Source organism: Ambystoma mexicanum, chromosome 3p, assembly GCF_040938575.1.
Source record: "Ambystoma mexicanum isolate Mex_15411 chromosome 3p, UKY_AmexF1_1, whole genome shotgun sequence".
Classification (NCBI taxonomy): domain Eukaryota; kingdom Metazoa; phylum Chordata; class Amphibia; order Caudata; family Ambystomatidae; genus Ambystoma; species Ambystoma mexicanum.
Genome location: NC_090925.1, coordinates 1,076,996,340 through 1,077,011,246, shown reverse-complemented (window position 1 = coordinate 1,077,011,246; position 14,907 = coordinate 1,076,996,340). Strand labels below are relative to the sequence as shown.

Here is a 14,907-nt window from a genome sequence, read left to right as displayed (position 1 = left end):
GCACACCACACCATGCATTATGGAGGGCATAGGTCTACAGCGTGGCAGTGGGGCACACCACACCATGCATTATGGAGGGCATGGGTCTACAGCGTGGCAGTGAGGCACACCATATGGCCCGCAGGCCGGATGCAGCCCTTAGGCCCATTATTTATGAGCCTTCAAGTCACATTCGTTTTTTGATACAGCATGGCCGGACCTAAAGTCAGTCTTTCTTTTTCTGTCTCTTACTCGCTCTAACTTGTTCGCGTTCTCACTGTCATGTCAGGTGTATGAAGCCTCTGTGGTCCAGTTTTTGTCTTTGCATCCTGATAGGTGCTATTTTCCTTCTATTCAAAAACATGATTGTAGTCTCATACGGCAAATACATCAAAGTGGCAGGGCCTTTGGAAGGCAGTGCATCAGACAGGTTACAGTTATACAATAGAGCAATAAATACCAAGCATACCTCAAAACCCATGGTTTACTATTTATTTTATTTCAATTCTGACAGCGACACCACCTGCTCCCCGCCTTCCGCTGATCCTCATGGACAGGCCCGCCCACTTTGTGAAACTCATGTGCTACATTCAGACCTCCAGCAAAAACAGTTGAGCACTCTTACTGCCTGGGCTCCGTCTTTCCAGGAAGTGCCTCAACTGAGCAAACGCTCCTTGCAGCACTCTGCTCGCTGATAGCACCCCCAGCACAGACAGTGTATCTGCATGGTGGTGCAGCAGGGCAGGAGAGTGCAATTGCCGTGGCGGTGAGACCTTCATCGTGGCCACAGTTGGCTCAACAGCTCTGCAGTCACCGGCGGCAGCTCCACGTGGTCTTCTAACCTGGGGGCCGATGTTTCCACGGAGCGGCTGTCTCAATATTGAGCTCAATGGATACACTGGGTACTTGTTTGGGCGGCATGGAGGCTCAGCGGCTCTGTGCTCCTCAAATTTCACGTAACAGCTGTCAAGGTGGCCAGGTATTCCAGACGGCCTTCCTAGGATCCCTGGATGTACTTACTTGGCCGCCTTCCACTGCAGCTTAGTTCACCTCCTCTTCAGGTTTTGTATGAAGAGAAGTATGGAGTGATGACCCTGGGGGAGGCCTAGGGTAGGACAGTAGTTTCTTCTTCATAAGTACTGCAGATCAACTGGTTACATGCAGTAGTGAAACATACACTCCGCTCACACATCTAGGGCCTGATTCATGGAACGTTTTCCTACGGGATTGCGCCATTATAAAACAATTCCATGAATCACGCCCATAGTGTCCCATGCATCACACCTTTCCACCTCATGCTTCCATCACTTGCCAGGGCATCACACATTCACGATGCCACAAAGCGCTATTCCGCTTCAAGGGCCTGTCTGACTGATTTTTTTTACTGAAAGTTTACTGCAGACTGAATGTCTGTTAAGTAAGTACAAAAAGGTAACCCACATATATAGTTCAGTTAATTCAACAAAGAAATGTGTAAACAGGCCCTCGATAGGACGTGAAACGTGTTACGCGTTTTTGTCTCCTTTATTTTTTGGAGGGTTTTTAAATTGTTTTAGAATAAAACTTTCAACTTTTTATTGTACAATTGAATGTCGAGCTTATTTTGTATGGTAAAGCAGAATGCGACCTGTGCACGCTCGTGTGCAGTTTCTGATTTTTTTGATGAACTAGATCATTTATAGGCATCGTCTGCTGTCTTTTATTTTAGACATCATACCTCAATCATGTCACTTTGTATTCTAACCATAAGAAAGTGTTTGACCGTGTGTGCTTCATTAGCCCTCCACAAAGCTGCGTGCTGTCCTTTATTCCAACCGAAAATGTGTTGTTGGGTTTGTAGGTGTAATAAACCTTCAAAGGCCAAATTGCTCCCATGGTTTATACAAGCGCCCAAAGAGGGCTGCAATGTAATGAGCAAGTCGTCCGTCCTGGTCCTAAATGGGCGAGACAATAGCATCGGTGAAATTCGTAAAAGGAAGGTGCTTTCCCACACTTGGTCCAAAACACGCTCTGTAAAATAGACTCAGTGTATGTTGCATTGTCCATCGCCTGACTCCACACATTGGGCCTCATTACGACCCAGGCGTTAAGGGTTAACCCTTAACGCCTATTCTGATTTTAACGGCTGCTCTTAGCGTAATTAGCGCCTTCTCCACTCCCATTATGCCCTATGGGGCAAAAATGGGAATGGGGAAGGGAAAATGGGAAATGGGGATTTACCGCCCCACTCACCTTGGAATGGGGCGGTAAATCCGCCATCCACCATGGTGTAAACGTAGTTTACACCATGGTGGTAAAGTTGGCGCAATTAGCGCCTGGGTCGTAATGACCCCCATTTACATTTATAGTACAAATATAGATGTAAGCACCAGGTGGAACCTCAACTGCCATTTCACATTTCTGCAGAGCTAGAATGAAAGGGGATGTTTCCTTGTGAGCACTTTTCATAAATCCCAATCAGGATTTATTAGCACAAATCATTTAGTTTAGGAATCCCTTCAATGAGGAAAACGAAGATATTCACTGCAATAGTTGACCAGGATAGTACAAAAAGCTTCAGAACACTGCATAGAACCAGCCAATAATATACACGCAAGTCAATGTATAACTGACACTATTCCATTCTTTCTGTATTCCTACATTTTTATGGAGGCATGGAGAGTTTCTAAGCGCTCAGCGTTCCATCTGCAATTTAGCAGAGGCCAGTAAGAGAGAAAGGTGTTAAAACTACGGATCAAAAAGACAGGTTATGCTTTTTCTAAAGGGCAGAAGATCAGGAATTTCTCTAATAGCTGAAGGAAGACTGTACCAGGTTCTAGCCCCCAAAACAATACTTGACCTGCCAAAGGATTTAGCTCTCCGGAATCTAGGAATAAGCAACTTTCATTTGCTAGAAGACCACAGGGCTCCGCAGGGCTCATAGTGAACAAAGCATCCTTTTACAAAACATTCTGGAGCTGAGCCATGTAGAGTATTATGAATCAGCACTACGTGGTTTCACTCAATCCTAGCTCTGACCAGAAGCCTATGGAGTCACCTCAACACTGGGGCAGTATAACCACATTTGAGACAATCCGAGCCGCTGAATTCGGAAGCAGCTGTAAGCGTTGGATTGAATGTTTCATTGAACTGGGATATAGAGTATTAGAATGGTCAATCCTGGACCCAGCGATGCCCGGGCTAGAGTGGCGCAGTGTCTTTTCTGACACTAATGGTCTTAACTGTGTAAGGACCATTAAATGACCAATAAATGATCATTAAATTACCACGGGTAGTATAGCTCAGTGGCAATGCGCTCGTCTTGGAAGCAACACAGGTTTGAATCCCGGCTCCCGGCTTAGAAACCTTGGGCCTCATTCCGAGGCTGGCGGTAAGGGTTAACGGTCACCGTTAATGGCAACGGTGACCGTTAACACTTACCACCATATTCCGAGTTCCCTTTTGCGGGTTGGCATTTAACGCCTGCTTTTAGCAGGCGTTAAAAATCCAACCCGCAAAGGGACCTTGGAGTAAATTACGGCACCGTAATTTACGGTGCCGTAATTTACTCCTTCCCCATTCCCATTGAGCCCTATGGGGGCAGGAATGGGGATGGGGAACCGGTATGGTGAATGGGGAATTACCGGTCCCTCCAACCTTGGAATGGACCGGTAATTACTCCATTCACCATGCCGGATTTCCATGGAGTAAATAGCTCCATGGTTGCTTACCATGGTGCTATTTACTCCATGGATAGCGCCAGCCTCGGAATGAGGCCCCTTGTCTTTTTTTTAGTTCTTTGATATTTACTGTGATTTAGCCGAAATGTACGGCTTTTCACAAAGACGCAAAACAATTCATTCAATTTACATATTAAAAGAAACAGGGCTGTTAATCGAATCTGTGTATTTTAGAACATTAATACATTACAAAACATATATTAGAGTTAAAACAGAATGGAACACAAATTACTTGAAGTTAATCCAATGTAGCAACCAGTGCACCTTTACAACTTCTGTTGTAAGCCATCTCTCAAGTCTCGCAATTAGTCTCTCCCAAAAGGGATGCCCAGAGGCACTCTAAATTGTCTGCAAAGATACCCAGATGCCTTACACGAAGTTCTATTGTGCCCCTGCTTACAATCAAGAGATGGTATAAAGTTTGTACAACCTCATTCCCTCTTCGGTATTAAGTGCGTTATAAATAACCAATTATAAACATTATAATTGGAGGAACCCATGAAACTGCTGATTTGGCAAGTCATGTCCACGGGCACATCCGGGGCCGTGTAAAGCGATTTCACCTAATCTGTAATCTTGATGCAGCAATTGGACAAGGATATTTCCAAAGGGAGTGAAATTTCTTTCCATCTCGCGGATGCTGCTGGAATAATGACGAGCTACTTTGTTTTCCCGATTTAAGCCTCACCATGTACCAGCCATCCAGGTAGAGATCCTCTGAAAGCTTGATTGAATCAAACGTGCACTGTCCTGGGTTTAGCCTTTCAGATGAAGTACTATCTGGGCGTCGTTGTCTGATTTTTGAAAATTCACACGTAAATCCACCAGGCGGTCAATCAAAGGTTTGACACAGGTGTTGAATAAAAGCGGAGAAACGCACGACACCTGTGTCAAACCACAGGACAAGGTCACAGGATGTGAGCAGAACTCTTCTTCGCCCCGGAGGACCTGCTTGTTAGAAAGGTTTCAAACCAGCTGCACGCTGAGTCTGAGACTAAAGCAACCTCGTTCAGTCGTGTTCATAAAATACAATGGTCCAGGTTGTCAAATGCTGTGAAGAGCCAGCAGGATCAACATCACAGTACCCACTAAATGGTAACACAGTAGAGGAAGACAGAGACAATCTGAAAGCAAAACAAACACTGTTATACACCACTAGTTAGCTTAAATATGAATTTTAAAAATGTTTTCACTTCCTTAATGTGAGCACCTTTCAACCTTTCCATCTTGCCAGTTCATGGCAGGCACCGGGGAAAGCCAGAAATGACCCACCTATGGATTGTGCATGCTCGAGACGTCGGCACTAGTGATCGGAGCATGTCATCAATGGTCTTGACCATCTCAATGGTAGTTGCTTTCAGGGTTGTCCAACTCCATACCTCCAGGGCCGGAAACCTGATGGGTTTTTCAGGATATCCTGCATTAATATTCATGAGAAGAAATGTGCATGCATTGAGAATCAATATGTGCAATTTTATCTCATGCATATTAATGAGGGGTATGCTGACAATCTGACATGGTTCCAGCTCTCGAGGCCTGGAGTTGGACAACCCTGAGTGCCACGGATGATTGCACCCCACCATGGAATAGCAAGAGGTCCTCTGGTGCCAAGTCCAGCCCTGCACTCACCTGGAAACTGGCGGGAAATTAATACATGCTCGCCCTGCATGGCCACCACTTGGGTCTGGGTCTGAGTTCCAGAAGCATATAAAGAAAACTGGTCTATTTAGGCAGCAAGATTGGCACACAACTGCCAGCCTATATTCTGAGGTGACACAAAGTGTGGTGGAAAAGTGTCGCGCATTTCATGGTGCAAAAACAACCACCAAATTAGTTAAAGGTCATTTCTTGGTCTCAGTGTTAGACCGCCATCTTTCTTATGTAATAAAAGTGTTGACGGCGAGTGGATGACTGGCAACACTTTCATGAAATAAGAAATCTGCTGGACAGGAGCAAAGGCTTACAAAGACACGCCTCATTCCGAGTCTGGCGGTAAGGGTTAACGGTCACTGTTAATGGTAACGGCGACCGTTAACCCTTACCGCCATATTCCAAGTTCCCTTTGCGGGTTGGCATTTAACGCCTGCTTTCAGCAGGCGTTAAAAAACCAACCCGCAAAGGGACCTTGGAGTAAATTGCGGCACCGTAATTTACGGTGCCGTAATTACCGACATCCCCATTCCCATTGAGCCCTATGGGGGCGAAAATGGGAATGGGGATGGGCTATGGTGAATGGGGAATTACCGGTCCCTTCAACCTTGGAATGGACCAGTAATTACTCCATTCACCATGCCGGATTTCCATGAAGTAAATAGCTCCATGGTTGCCAACCATGGAGCTATTTACTCCATGGTTACCGCCAGACTCGGAATGAGGCCCACTACTGGCTAGATGGGGTTTAAAGTGATGTCCAGACAGTGCGATAAGCCAACAAATATGCTACTCATGAAATGAGAACCTGCTGTCTGTGGCTGGAAATACTGTCTCTCAGTACACTGCAAATGCCTCTTGCCTTCAATATAAATGCCATTTCTTCATTAACAGTGGCTGGCATATACTCATGTTCCCTCGCGAACTCAGTAACACAGCAGCATGAAGGTACTGATTGCGTGTGCCAAGAAATAAAAGTGCAACACAATTGAAGATCAGAGAATTCAAGCACAAAACAAACGTGCATGATGGTAGTCAAGGCGGTTCTAAAGCAGTAAAACAAGGCCAGCATCAGCATGCAGAAAATAATAAGTGATGGACAACGCTAATGGCTGGAACATTCTGAAAAGTAAAGAATACCCTGCACATTAGAAAAGTGTTGCACAATTACAGAATCTTTGCACCGGTGTAAGTGCAACTGTGCTAAATTACAGAAGATGTGTGTTTTGCTCTGAGCAGCACCCTGCTTGGCTCTGTGGATAGCTTAAGCAAAGCATACCCATCTGGGGAACTGAAACAATCCTTTGCACCATGGTTTTGATACCCTGGCAGAGCTATTTCAGCCGTTCATCCCCGATAATAATTTTAGTCCCCCTAGTGGGTAAAAATATTTTGATGATTGTTACGGCCATTAGACCTGAAAGAATCTAGCACTATATGAATCACACATTATTATTTAATATTCATTTATTGAAAAGCTATAACCACTTCAGTCAAGAAAACATTGTCATCAGTATTTAGGGCTGCGCTGGTACTAGCACAAGAGTGGAGGAAGATATGCTCTGCTGTGAGAGGGTCAGTGTGATGACCCTGTCAGAAGGCAGTAGGGACCCCTCCCCACCTTTGGTGGATGACTTACGTACGGAAATCTATACAAAAGAAGCAGAGAAAATTAAAATTCTCCTTTAAAGATAAATATGTAAACTGCATTCTCCACCAAGCATTCAAAACACATGCAAGAACATGTTCCGATGTCATCAGATCAGCTACAACAAAAGTGTATTTGTCCATTATAAATGACAAGGCCAATATAAATATGTTAAGGTACATGGCAGCGTACAGAAATCTGTATTTCAGGGAGAATAATTAATCTGAGTGGAGAAAGCACAGATTTGATAGAAAATAGAACATCAAATTCAGGCCTACATTATTTCTGCTTTCTTCTTTACCGGACTGAGAGTCACCCTTATGTAAGAAACCTACAGAGGTTTGAAGTGTAAATTGTTACAGACAAGAGCTTCATTGCAAAAATGTTATAATGCCACTGTTTGAAGAAAAAAATATAATGTTGAAAAGAAAGTGACTTCATATGTTATATTTATATATAAAAACAACAACAGTGGCAAAAAAGCAAAATGGCATTTTTGCTGACACCACCAACAGTGCTGGGGAGAGGTTTTCCCAAAAGAACTGAAACCAAGGACTGGAAGCAGGCTATACATTTTATGACAGAGTTCTGTTCTTCCACCAAAGAATCAAATGGTCTTTGTTTTGAGATGCAAGCCTTGGTAATAAAACTAATGATTCCCATTAACCTATCAAGCAGTGGACTGGCACAAATTATCAGTAACGTTCATCAGACAGGCCTCCGATTAAGGTTGACATTCACGCTTGCAGAGGTAATTGAGTCTGGCATTTGTGAAAGAAAGTTAATACAATCACTTAAGAGATGGAGGACTATGCCAATTATGCGGCTCAGAACCAGCATTTTCGCTCTGAGCAGCATAATTTTAAAGAAACATCTTACAATACTGCTATGACAACCAGCCTTCTTATGAGTTATAAATGGACCAGCTCTCAGCCGCAAAGGTCTGTCACCATATGGCCAGATGCCAGGCCAGGTAATGGACATACTATTTAATAATGTGTTAAATCCATTACATGGACAGGAACATAAGTGTCCCTTTAAATTTGACTTATGGGATCACATTGCCTGAGTACCTTTTGATCGGTGTGTTGTAGTAAATTACCTTTATAAAGATAAATATTCTGGGTGACAAACTCTGGTAGCTGAATCTCAAATTATATTCTTTTGGGTATACTTTTAATTATGCAAATTATACAAATGTAGATATTTTGCACAGAATAGATATTTGTCAGTGAGGCATATATCTTACCGCTCATGCCAGGGAGGCCAATAGTCTGAGATGGGGAAAGAATCTTTGAGTGAAGGTTTCAGTGAATAAAAAGCAGAAAACTGCCACACATACATCGCATGTCATGCCGAGATGAGACTAGGATCATTTGTTCAACCTGAGTGACACCAATCTGTCAGACTCATTTGTAACATAATCACATGTGTGTAACAAAATGTTTTAGAAAACTACAATTGTTTAATATAAAATATCCCAGATGACATAACTTCAAATGGGAGGGAAACTGGGTTTAGAAGGTTGCTCCAATTGGACTGCCCTCTTCATTAGTATACCCGATGAGTACCCATGGGTGGTTTAGTGTGATGGAACACTGTCATATTACATAGAAACACCAATTAAAATAGAGAAATGATACACAACTCTAAAGGGAGTGGTGTCTTACCTACAAAGGTCCAAACCCCAGATTTCAGGGAACAGACTGACTGTCTGAGTGTAGGCAAGACAGACTGGACAAAGGATATTGAATGAAGAATTGACAACAACAGAAAGGAGAATAGAATAGTTTTCTTTCCTTTCGACTCATTTTGAATTGTTGGCAGACCACTGTGAGATAGACTTATATGGAGTTCAAAACCAGGCTTTTCTCAGTGGAAAAGAAAGCTGACAGGCCCAACACAGAAGGAGACAAACCAGATGATGGAGGGAAGCAGCTGAACCATCTAGTTGACTGATGGCCACCTGCTACTACAGGGGGATAATTGAGTGAGTCCTGAAAGTTAGACAGCCAAAACACATTCCTATGTGAGTATAATGCCAACGGGTAATATAATTTTGAGGGGTATACTCTAAAGGGGAATAGATTAAATCCCAGTCCCTCTTATTTGTGTAATGAAGGAGGTACATTAAGTGGATGTACATCCGTGGGAATTAGTAAATATTTAAGAAGTGTAAGTCCTTCTGGATACTTTGGATTTGATTAAATAGACCCAAATGGTGTGTATATTGGGAGATCCCTGACTCATTTTCTGTGCAAGGGCTAATTAAAGACTGGTGCCACATAATATCTGACTTTGCATATGCCTAGGAAAATAATGTAATTTAAGCAATTCCCTGGTTATGTCACGAAGCAGAGTCGTGTTGTTGGCTATGAACCACTAAAAGAGAAATGGAAACTGTTTCTAACTACTATCAGTGTTTCCCACTTAAAAAATACCTATTGAAAACTGACAAATGTGCAATTCCTACACATCAATGCAATAGAAACACCATTGAAGGGATTCTAGCAAACATGCATGTTATATAGCAAGTGATTTACATGCAGGAATGTCAAGTAACTTGTCTTTAAATTGAGTTTTCTAAAGTGTGTTTTGAAACACTGATATATCCAAAGAAAAAAAAAGAGGTACTTATTTTTAGTAAATGAAAGCAGCGAGATTTGGGTAGGCAGGGATTTTATGATTTTAATTTTATTTTCTTTAAAATAAAAGTTTTGTCCTGAACCCTCATTCACCATTAAACCCATGGTAAATGCACACTCAGGATAAACCAAATGTACCCATGGCGGCAGGTGTGCTTTTTGAAAGGTGTATATTCAAATAAAATACAGCTTTGACAATTAAATTGGCCAGAATATTGGTCATTCATCATTGTAGTAACGATTGATATTGGGATTTCGTAGGGAATGATAAAGATGTATCATTTTTAAAACTTTTTGGAATAGGTTTGATTATTTCTATTTTTAATACATAGACCATTGTGAAACCCTGCACATTTCTTGTCCCAAAAGGAAAGGGAGGCTCTGTGGATTATATACTAATAAACTGGCATGTTCCAGGCTCATAACAAGAACGTTGTTAAATAAATACAATTGTGCACGCGTGATTTGGGTTGGTTGAAAATTGGCAGAACTAGGTCTTGCCCGATAAAATCATCCTTCAGAAACCACAGCTGATCCTTCCGTAGAGGTGGGCTAAATAAATTAGGGAAGCCCTAGTCTATCATCCCCTCAGTCTGCTCAAGAGAGCAGGTAGAGGGAGGACGTGGAGTGGAGTGCTTAGGAGAATGTGGCAGTGTTCTGAGAGAGTGCAGGTAATGTATTGTGTGTAGTAGAGAGTGGTTTCAGTTAGTATCTGTGGGGGTTGTAAAGGATGAATGAAAGGAAGGTGAGAGCTAGAGAGGGGGCATGTGTAGTGGGATTTAGAGAGGACATGAGAGTAAGTGACAGAGGGTATGTGACAGGAGAGAGTGAAAGAGGCAGCAGGAGGTGTAGTGGGGAGGATGGAAAGAAGAAGGATTAAAGTAGTTGAGAGAGAACAGGGGTGCAGGTAGAGAGACAGAGAGATGAAAGTGAGAGGAGGGAGGATACAGTTGAATGTAGTGGAGGGTGGTGGAAGTGAGGGGTGCGTAGAAGGAAAGGGTAGAAGAAGGAAGGAGATGGGTAAGAGTGAGAAGTGTGAGGAGAAAGAAAGAGGTACAGGCAGAGAGAGAGGGAGATTAGGCAAATCAAAGCAGGAGGAGAGTGAAGAAAGATAAAGAGGGAGAGACTGAGAGAGTAAGAAACAGAGAGATGAGGAGAGACTGGAAGAGAAAACCCTGGGGACATTGGACAGTCCAAAAGACCAGAGGTGTCCCTTAGAAAGTCTGGGAGAGAGATAGACCGAAAAGACCATGGCCTTTAGGTTTCCCCATCAAGATAAGAACAACATAGACAGTATGGGTTACCTTGTTTTAGAGTACGTTACAGAGATTCTGGGGGTTAGTGACGCCAGGGCTAGGGTGGATGGAGCCCACGGGGAGGTCAAGAGAGCCACACAGACTTCCACAGTTTCGACTACCTCAGTTTTCCCAGACCAGTTCTTTAAAACTTTAATTAAACACCTTCAGTCAGCTATCTTTCCTCTGTGGATTTCTGAGGCCCTCCGTGGCACTGCCCAGAGCGCAGTGCAAACGTTTTGTAATGTAGCTTTGGAGTTGTCCACTGAGCACATCTGTTTACTATTATCTAAGCAGGATATTGACTTGGTTCCCCAGGTGCTAATGACTAGGGATGGGAAGAAATCCAGCTCATTGCACATTTCAAAAGTGAATGGCGTAATGGGCATACAATCGGCCATCCACTTACATAATACAACTTTCCAAGCGAAACAAGGACACTTGCCCGATTGGGTGGAATCCTCTCAATCACAGAAGTGGGTGGTGGGTCCAGTGTGCAAAGCTTTTAGCCAATAAGGAGGTTATAATGGTTGCCATGCTCCGATTGTGCAAACGTGAGGTTTGTACATGTTTAGCCTATCAGAGCATGCTGGACATTCCGTCCACATGAATGACTGGAATGTTTGCATCCCAGGCTCTGGCTTGTGCCACGGGGGATTCATACGTTGGAAAGACGGTCTTTCCAAAATGTCTTTGGCAAAGGTTTCAGAGAAGAAATGTGGCTCTTCCAACTTCTGCCACCCACTTTTCACCAATTCCTATTATGGATATATGTCATATGTTTAGCACTACGTTTCCTTGCAAAGGGCGTGACATGAACATCCTTGCTGAATTCAGGAGCGAGAGTTGGTCTGCCACAGCCAAATGTATAAATTCTGCGAAATAAAAGTGTTGATTTTAAGATAAATTGTGAGCAGATGTTCTGCAGGTGAGCTGGTCCAACACTGCATGAAGGGTTAATGTCTGTCACTACTTAATTCAACTGCCAAACTCAACTCCTGCTTGTAATTATGCTAGAAATTGACACGGTTTGTTTTGTCTGTGCTCCCATGAACCTTTCACCCCTTGTTTTTAACTTTTGTAATAGCTAAAACCTTTTTTTCCGTGAACACCTTTAGAAATTTCAGAAATTGCAGCTGATTGAGCTTACTGAAGTTCAGGAGATCGAGTTTTGGTTTGAGCGTCTCTGCCTAATTCATTTATATTTATTCTAACATTTCTCAGTAACACAAACGCTGGGCCTGATTCATGGAAGTGTTTTATAATGGTGCAATCCCGTAGCAAAACGCTCCATGAATCAGGCACTTAAAGTGTAATATCCCGCTGCGTAAATGTGGACTTCCTCCTCTGGCATGAAGTTGTATTGATGCGGCCAGTGCTCCAGATAAGATTTTGAAATGGGAGTATTTTACTCGCTATTTTTTAAAGTCAAAATGTAAGTCCAGTTCCCAATGGGAGTATTTTATAAGCTTTTATAAGCCAGTCAAAATATGTTTTATCTGGGGAACGGAAATCTTCTTGTTATAATTATGTATTTGCACCAAGTAATGCATGCACGTTAGAAGATGCATGATTATTCCGTCCGATCAGGCAGTAATAATAGCAGTTTCTTCCTGTGGTACTACGTGCACTGCTGTTCCAAACCTATCCATGCAGCTGTGTTAGTGAAATAGGGGCACAAGGTCACATGTTTCTTCCCATTTTTCTGTTGGGGATGTTTTTTACTCCTACGTTTTATTTTCTGGGAGTATTTCCTATTTTTAGAGAGAACAAGTGGCAGATACACCCCTTATCTGTGGGGCTGGATGCGGTCACCTACTACAATTGCTGTGACTTTTGACAATTGCCCATGGCAGGTGATGTCACGTTGAAAGGATACGTGCCACATTATACACACCTACCTGACTACACTGAAAGATCCTTCTTTAATATTTTCACTTTCATTTCTTTCATCATGTGCTGTGCTCTTTTAGTTCACATGCACTCTTCTTCTCATGTCTCCTATGAGACAGATTTAACAACATTGCTTGTGTCTATGAACCGGCCTTGTGATGCCTAGATAGCAATGGTACAAAGTTAGATCACAGCATATCAAAAGGGTTTTACAAATTACAATGATCCAGCATTATGAAATTGTGGTTAATTACTTTGAGCAAAATGTTCACTGCCTCTGAGCAGCAAGTGGCAAACATTTAAAAGAGGAAAATAGTCCAAAAGTGACCTCTTCTGCCTCTTTTTTTGGCTCTCCTGTGGTCACAGAGGACCTGTCACCCACCACATCTACTTCTGATCATGGCACATTTCCTTTCAAGAGGCAGAAGTTGTAATGGCAGCTGCCATGTGCCCCACAAACCATGGAGAAATGTTGGCTGGCTGGCTTAACCCAATGTAAGGATGTTATGTAGCTTGAAGAAGCTTTCTAAGTATGGATACGTTTAGCATAATATATCACCTTGCCCCCCAGGTGACACTTTAAACACATTGGGCATCATTACGACTGTGCCGGTCTGGAAACACTGGTGCCGCTAGGTCTACCGACACCAGTGTTTCCGGACCGGCACAGTACGACTCTGCAGGCGGGTGCCATTCTGCCCGCCAGAGTCAGACCAGGCGGGCGGAACGGCACCCGCCCGGAGAGTTTCACTGAAGCACCGGCACCGTTGGGACTCCATGGGAATGGGGCTTTACTAAATTACCAGTGCCTGACTTCCTGGCCGCCGAGGTCGAATACCCTGGTGTTACCGGGAAGCCAGGCGCCGGTAATTCATTACAGGTCCGGCGGCAACCTACCATTTCTACCGACATGGTTACCGCCAGACCCGTAATGAGACCTACTGAGTTACTACATTCAGAGTTGATCGAAAAAACTGTGGATTCGCCGCAGAGCGGTGCACTGCAACTCCTCAATCATGCTGCCTCCACCGTCATGTGTCCATTGGATGATACCTGCTGACAGTCCCTTTGGAAGCTTTGTTTGGGGCTTGCAGATGTCAGATTGTTTGCTACTTTCATTTAACGTTGTTGTTTTCGCAGGCTAACCATGTTGTCTGTTTGTTTTTTACCCCTGTTCCTTTTTGACAGAGGCCGTATCACATCCATTCCAGCACGGCAGCCAATGACATCGTGCAGGTGTTCCACACAGCCACAGTTACATACCCTGCCACGTGGTCTCTGGACATGGTCGCTCTGCTTCACAAGGTACGTGCATAGGAGGACGCCCCTGGTCCTCCCTAGCAGACCTTTCGTGTATCGCTAAAGGGGATCCATCTGTACACCTGGGGAGGCAGGAATGATTCATTAATGAGAAGCCGGAATCCTTCACAAAGTATGAATCGGGAAGAGTGTCTCGGGCAAGGCATTCCGACGCATAAGGAGTGACTTTGATGTATAGAAAGGCAGCCTCACTCGCAGAGGGACTTTCGATGATAGGAACACAGTCCCACACACTTGCTGTAGACTTGCATGCATAGAATGGCAGTCCCACTCAGGGGTATTGCTAGGTCTGGAAAAGATCTGGGGCTACGCTAATGTCGGGACTGTCAGGACTCGGGGCTAGCTAGTCCTTTGGTTATAGCCCCTGAGCTTCTATCCAGGGTTACAATCAAAAGACCCAGGGCTATAGCCCTCTCATCCCCCCTAGCAAACCCACTCACAGGACAGCTTTCTCTAATAGAAATACAGTCCCACTCACACGCTGTGACTAATGCATAGAAAGGCATTTTCACTCACAGAATATGTCTCACATGATGAAAGATCCACTTGTGCGCTCTTAATGTCACTTGGCCTAGTAAGATTGTGGTTTTTGTTCTCCCCTGTTCCCCTCCCTTTGCCTGGTCGAGCTCTGAAACACCTGTGTATGAGCGCGATATAAATAGGATATAATTTCATTTCATATGCAGTGACTTGCTGCATGCATAACATGGCAGTCTCAGTCACAGGGCCACGGTCTCGCATAGGAATACAGTCACACC

The 14,907-nt window shown here is 43.7% G+C and overlaps 1 protein-coding gene across 4 annotated transcripts in view; it reads left to right on the top strand.

Moving 5' to 3' along the window:
- Window positions 1-14,907, top strand: part of STK32A (serine/threonine kinase 32A) — an 885,758-nt gene that overhangs the window by 800,260 nt on the left and 70,591 nt on the right. For all 4 annotated transcript variants that reach the window (XM_069652434.1, XM_069652435.1, XM_069652432.1 and 1 more), the window contains exon 9: window positions 14,018-14,134. In XM_069652434.1, the coding sequence (XP_069508535.1) occupies window positions 14,018-14,134 (117 nt within the window). The remainder of the gene's footprint in view (window positions 1-14,017; window positions 14,135-14,907) is intronic.